The sequence below is a fragment of the Dendrobates tinctorius genome, unplaced genomic scaffold (genome assembly GCF_039654945.1).
Source record: "Dendrobates tinctorius isolate UK_male_01 unplaced genomic scaffold, ASM3965494v1 ptg000171l, whole genome shotgun sequence".
Classification (NCBI taxonomy): Eukaryota; Metazoa; Chordata; class Amphibia; order Anura; family Dendrobatidae; genus Dendrobates; species Dendrobates tinctorius.
In genome coordinates, this window is record NW_027361838.1 from 6,908,265 (window position 1) to 6,915,379 (window position 7,115).

At 39.5% G+C, this 7,115-nt stretch overlaps 1 protein-coding gene across 1 annotated transcript in view; it reads left to right on the forward strand.

Annotated features, from left to right (window-relative positions):
* USP14 (ubiquitin specific peptidase 14) overlaps positions 1-6,723 on the forward strand; it is a 65,719-nt gene extending 58,996 nt beyond the window's left edge. The window contains exons 13-16 of the mRNA XM_073550865.1: positions 142-270; positions 2,622-2,676; positions 4,838-4,945; positions 6,018-6,723. Coding sequence (XP_073406966.1) covers positions 142-270; positions 2,622-2,676; positions 4,838-4,945; positions 6,018-6,169 — 444 coding nt within the window. The 3' untranslated portion in view covers positions 6,170-6,723. The remainder of the gene's footprint in view (positions 1-141; positions 271-2,621; positions 2,677-4,837; positions 4,946-6,017) is intronic.
* The last annotated feature ends 392 nt before the right edge of the window (positions 6,724-7,115 follow it).

A 7,115-nucleotide genomic window follows, 5' to 3' on the forward strand; every position in this document is an offset into this window, starting at 1 on the left:
TTCATAGCACTTGATTGAAAAGCTATGCCTTCCAATTGAGGCTCATTTAATTGGGACCTGCATACAAATCACCACGTTGTCGCTAAACTTTTCACAACCTACCTGGCAATCGCCTTTTTTTTTTTTTTTAATTCTACATAGGATGTCAAATTTCCTCTCATGTTGGATGTATTTGAGTTATGCACACCAGATCTACAGGAAAAGATGGTCCCTTATCGATCTAAGTTCAAGGATATGGAGGATAAGAAAGTTTCAGGACAGACATCTAAAGTAAGTAGATAATCCAATAATTCCAATGAGTGCAGGAGATTTACACAAATGAATGGGCAGATGTTTAGATGAGACTGACAAACTCATGTTGCAGCACCTGGAAGTAAATAATTTTGACTTGTATTGTACACTTTTCAGTGGACTTGGGCTGGCAGACCAGCAGGTTAGTTGTAGATTTCCAGTGCACAATGTTGTCCAAAAATTCACAACTAAATTCTAGTGAACGTTGTGTCAGAATCAGGCAGCTGCCACCAAAGCAAATGGGGTCATGGGATGCATTAGAAGAGGTCTGGGGACATGAAATGGGGACATAATTCTCCCTCTGTACAAATCACTCGTCAGACCACACTTGGGAGTATTGTGTGCAATTTTGGACGCCGGTGCTCAAGAAAGACATTACTGAACTTGAAAGTGTTCAAAGGCTGGCTACTAAAATGATAAATGGAGTTGATTCACTACAATACCCAGAAAGGTTATCAAAATTAGGTCTATTTACTCTAGAAAAGAGAAGACTTAGGGGAGACCTAATATATATGTACAAGTATATCAGAGGGCAATACAGAGATCTCTCCAATGAACTGTTTGTACCAAGGACTGTGACAAGAACAAGGGGGCATTCTCTTCGTTTGGAGGAAAGACAATTTCTGCACCAGCATAGAAGAGGGTTCTTCACGGTAAGAACGTGAGGCTCTGGAATTCTCTTCCTGAGGAAGTGGTGATGGCCAACTCACTGAATGAATTTAAGAAAGGAATGGATGCTTTTCTTGTGAGTAACAGTATAGAAGGTTACGAATAACATAATATTATAGGTAGACGGTTGACCCAGCTTAGGGGAAGGAATTTTTTTCCCTATGGAGAAAATTGGCTTCTACTCTGTGGGTTTTTTGCCTTCCCCAGGATCAACAATGCAGAACAGCTGCACTAAAAATAGGCTGAACTAGATGGACATAAGGTCTTCCTTCAGCCTTCAAAACTATGTTACTATGTTGGTGGATTATACCATCACGGTAAAGTACACTGATTTTGCAATGGATGAAGACAGCTGCATGGACTAAATGCTACAAGTTTATATATTATATTAGTTTCTTAGATCCTTACAGACCTAACTAGATCTATCTATTGAAGTCTATTCAAGGGTCACAAGAAATTGTCTTCACAGAATACCCCATAAAAACTAGTAGACAAAAATGACTACTTGGCTTCCTGTGGTTTCCTGAGAAACTGGGCATGTATTGCACCATTAGCCTATTATGATTAATAGGACAGAAGCATAATACCTGCAGATCCTGCTCGAGAGCCAGCAGATACCTTCCAGATCCTGCTCGAGAGCCAGCAGATACCTTCCAGATCCTGCTCGAGAGCCAGCAGATACCTTCCAGATCCTGCTCGAGAGCCAGCAGATACCTTCCAGATCCTGCTCGAGAGCCAGCAGATACCTTCCAGATCCTGCTCGAGAGCCAGCAGATACCTTCCAGATCCTGCTCGAGAGCCAGCAGATACCTTCCAGATCCTGCTCGAGAGCCAGCAGATACCTTCCAGATCCTGCTCGAGAGCCAGCAGATACCTTCCAGATCCTGCTCGAGAGCCAGCAGATACCTTCCAGATCCTGCTCGAGAGCCAGCAGATACCTTCCAGATCCTGCTCGAGAGCCAGCAGATACCTTCCAGATCCTGCTCGAGAGCCAGCAGATACCTTCCAGATCCTGCTCGAGAGCCAGCAGATACCTGTAGATGTCTCCACTACTGATGAAGAAGTGAACTGAGCCAGATTACACCTTTTAAATTATTGGCTAATTTTCTGTTGATATTGTTACACTTGTGCCTCCTAGACTAGTCTGGCTACACCTTAGGGAAGCGGTCACCAACCTTTCTTACCTTGAGAGACCCATTCACCCCCCTCACAGTAGTAAAACTAAGCTCCCCCCATTACCAGTAAAATGAAAGCCAAAGCTTCCTATACAGAGGCAGTATATGTACATCCAAGATTTCCCACCTTATCCTCATTCGATATCCTCGCATCAAGCACTCCCACTACACTACAGCATCCAGCTAGAAGCACTTCTCTACCTGGCAGCTTACCATATTTTCCCCCATCCTCTTCCCCATGAGCATATGCCCATCCAGATCTGCTCTTCTGTGCGGGGTCGCTCACAAGTCACCATCTGCTCCTCATAGCGGTTTGTTAGACCTGGTGCTAATGTTATAAACGGGTAGACAGCTGGCATCCACACATCACGACCCCGCAGGTTGGGGACCCCTGCCTTCAGGCATACAGTATTGTGACAATTATGTGAGTACACGTTAGTATGTAGCACTAATGCTGTTTCTTTTTTCTCTTTGATTTAATATTAGGTAAGCCAGGTTAATCAAAAAGAAGTTAAGTATGAACCATTTTCCTTTCCAGATGGTAAGTCCATAGTATTTATAGATTTTTTTTTTTTTTTTTTTGTTTTCTGTGTAACTTGTTTGTCACTGTTCTGGTTTATATTTGTTCATGGCACATGGTAGCTGAAGCATGTGCCAAATACTTTAAAGACTGTCATGCCTCATAATGTATTTGACACATCTTATGGCAGCGCTCCCTTTTAAGACTAGTATATAAAATGCTAATCTGAATTAATCGAGTCCATAGCATCTGATGTTTCGGCTGTACAATGATACAATCAGCCTATGCTAAGCGCACTATAGATCTGAAACTGTATACTATCTGTGGTCAAAATAAACCTGACTTGTTTCATTAGAGTAAAATAAGTAAACCAAAATAGATTGTGGCCCTTAATAAGTTAACCATATATTTATTTATATATTAGATCTTCCTTCTCATCCCTCAATGGGGGTGGTCTTTGTTGTCCTTTCTCATTCTCGGGTCCTCTACCAGAGGCCTGGAAGTTTGAGGGTTCTGCGCAGGATCTTGGTTGTTCCCAGTATTGCGCTTTTCTGGACCGAGAGCTCAGCTGTTGCTCCTGGAATCTGTTGTAGCCATTCTTCCAACTTAGGGGTCACTGCTCCAAGTGCTTCTATCACCACTGGAATCACTGTTGCCTTCACCTTCCACATCTTCTCCAGTTCTCATGTATAATATAATGTCTTGTCTTGTGTGGTAAATCCTGTTGGGACTTCAAGATCCAGACAGATAAGCAGGTGTTGGCTAACCAACCAGACATTGTGATAGTGTATATATAGAAAAAATTGGAACAGCACCATCAAATAACCTCAATAATGTGCACGCTTCTCCAGCCAACAGTCCAAAGGCTTCTTATCATAAGATTAATAAAATAAAAATGGCACAAAAAAATTGACTCTATTGCCCAATGGCATGGCAACGTTTCGGATGTAATATCCTTTCTCAAGATATATATATATATATATATATATATATATATATATATATATATATATATATATTCTTTCAATACTTATTAAAATCCGCAATAATGTATTCTAATGACCCTGTATGGCAGGGGTGGGAAACCTCCGGCCCCAGGGCCATTTACAGCCCTCGATGACCTTTTATTAGGCCCCTGAGCAGATTCTCAGGGACCGCATTCTTGGGCAGGAAGTTGTATTTTGATTGCAACCAGCTCATTACTTTCTTCTTGCTCTGTTAGCACACACACACAGTGTTCACTACTGAACACTGAAGATCATACAATGAAAGATTACGTCCTGACACCAGTGCCTGAGTCAGTAGTTACTTTGTGGGCGGAGTTTGTACGGCCCCCGAAGGATGGTATAAATATCCAAATGGCCCTTGGCAGAAAAAAGATTCCCTACCCCTGCTGTATGGAGCCCTATTCTCTTACCTGTCAGTGGAGGTTGGCTCCCTAATAGTCGACATGGCGCCCCGACTCCGTGTAGACTGACCCTATTGGTCCTATATAGCCCTATTTGCCACATTACACCCACCAAAAAAAGTTTTAAATCACTATAGTGCAAACCCAAATCTTTCCACTATATCACATCTTTATATGTATATGCAATTTGGAAGATCAACACCTTCAGGTAACTCAGAGTAGAACGGTCCTACAGGTATACTCCATTCAAATGCAATTACCATTTCAAGTGGAAGGGGTAAAGAAAGGGGAAGTAGGAAATCGTCTAAAAACCCTAACATATGCCCCTATTCTTAACCCCTACCGTCAGTGGAGGTTGTCGCCCCCTTATTGTTCTTTATATAGCCCTATTTCTCCAACAAGCACCCAACCAGATAAAATACACGCCTGCAGTGCTAATAAGCCCAGATACATTAAATCTGTACATATACATATAATTGGGGTGTATTATTTTTCTGTTTGTGGATGTAGATCTTTTTCTTCCATTCTAAAGCTGATGGATCCCGTATACATCAGTGGGACTCTTCTGCATATATTAGAAACAGAAACGCGAACTCCATTTATCTGTTCCATTTGTTGTAACCTGATCCTGAAAGAGTGGTTTTCATCCAAACAGATTTGAGCAGTGAATTCACGGAGAAGTCTACTAAATAGGGAAAGTGACATTTTTATCGAACAAAAAGTTTCATTTTTTCCTCTTTACACTCAGTCCATTTGTGACGGTCTATTTTCCAGATACTGGTTCCAACAATTGTGGTTATTATGAGCTGCAGGCAGTTCTTACTCATCAGGGAAGATCAAGTTCTTCAGGACACTACGTCTCGTGGGTCAGGAGGAAACACGGTAAATACATTTCAGTTTTGACAGACACTTTTTTTTTTTTTATATATTTAATTGCTGATTTTTTTCATAAGGATTCAAGCTGAGTTTCCCTGCTGTGTTTCCTCTTTACACAGCTAGTTGTTTAACCAGTTTATGATCAGGCCATTTTTTTGCCCCCTTTTTGACCAGTCACATTTTTGAGTTTTATTGTACCTGAGCTTCTAATAGCCCTTTTTAAAGAAAATATTCTCATTCAAATATATATTTTTTTTTTAGCAATACATGGGCCATATTTTTTTTTTTTTTGTTGCTGGTCTTTTTTTCTCTCATTGGGACAAAATGTATAGAAAATATAGATGTGTATTTTTCACTTTTTTTTTTTTCCTACAGCTACAAAGGTCGGCTAAAAACATTTTAAATTGTGCACCTTTTGTTTTGTCTTAGAAATAATTTTTTATGTATCGGACATTTTCTTTCCAAGGGACTGGATCTACAAACAGCGATTCAATCTGGCAATGTCTCCTTTTTTATTTGGTGTCATTTATTTAATCTGTTATTTATTTTTTATTTTTTTTTCATTTATTTTGCACTCTGTGCCCCCAATAAGGTCTTAAGTCTTTTAAGGGTTATTTTAACATTATATTTTTATAGCTCGTTTCCCCTGTAACTGGAGGTAGTATTTTATCCTAAGTTACAGGGCAATTTGGGGGACACAGTACACATCAAAGGCACATTTATAAGATTATCTCCGCACAGGAACATTTATTTTAACACATCCAGTTGTGGAACTTTATTTTTATAATATGTAGTGAGTAAAATATACTTTGTTTGTGGGAAAACGCCTTAAAATGTGTCCTTCATTGCTGACCTATGGATTTAAGTTGTCATCTAACCCTATGGTCTCTGCCCTATGATAGGAAATATTGTACAAGAGTTAGGTCACATTTGATGCATGATTTTCTCACCTAAGGATTTTTCCTTATATGATCTACTAATGTAAGTCAAGACGTGGTAGATGCCATCTGTAATGCCATTGTATGTTGCCAGAGCTGTCCCAGCCATGCTCTCTCATGCTTTTCTTCCCCCTTTTTAGATGAATGGATAAAGTTTGATGACGATAAAGTGAGCATTGTATCTCCAGAAGACATACTAAGGTTGTCAGGAGGAGGAGACTGGCATATAGCATACGTTCTTCTATATGGACCCAGGAGAATCGAAGCTACTGAAGAAGAGGCCGAACAATAATGGCATTTGTCATTTTAGTCATTTTTTTTTTTTTCTTTAGGTGTGAAATAAATGTTCTTCGACTTAGAATCACATGACCCAGATTTTTTTTTTTTTTTTTAAATAATCTTAGCGGAAGATGTGAATTGTATAGTTCAATTCACTTTGGTGCACAAACTGTGATGATCCTCATCGGAAAGCTGTAAAAACCTCAAGCTACCTTTTTCCTATTGTCTTAACGTAATTTTAAAATTGGAATTCTAAAATGACTAAATGTCCAGCCACTGCCTGGTGGTGCTAAAACAATATTTGTACGCATTAATGAACAGACAATATTTATTACACACCTACATCATTCATCATTACTATTGCATGGTTTATACCACAGTACTTGCCGTCGCCTTATCTGACAGTTCTGCCAGGAAGGAGGGAGGATATGTGTTTCCTCATTGTAACAGTGCTGCTTCCCATACCTTAAGACCTGGCCACAATCATGTCTCCAGCTTCATCTGACTATCTGGTCCAGACCAATGTTGGCATCTTGGTGACTTCAGAATAAAATTGTGATCAATTTCTGTCTCTAGGTTATTTCTCCTTCTCAAAATTAATTACGAATCAGACATAAAGGGGCATGAGAAATACAGTAAGTCAATTCTGGCACAACTTGTGCTAAGAAAGCCTCTCAAATGGCATGTGCCAATTTAGTATGGGCTTTAAAGAGTTTATGAAAAGAAACCTCTTGATGTGACATATGCCAGCCCTGAGGAGGCAGAATTAAGTGTGCAACTTGAATAGTGAATTGCACAGAGTTAAAGTTTTGGCACAGTTTCTGCCAGGGTAGTATAACTTTTATCTTTTTTATTATATGCCATTACTTTTATTTCAATTCAATCAAATATTTTTTTTTATTGAAAATTTTAAAATTTATGGATGTTTACAGACAAAAAAAAAACTGATCCCAAAACAA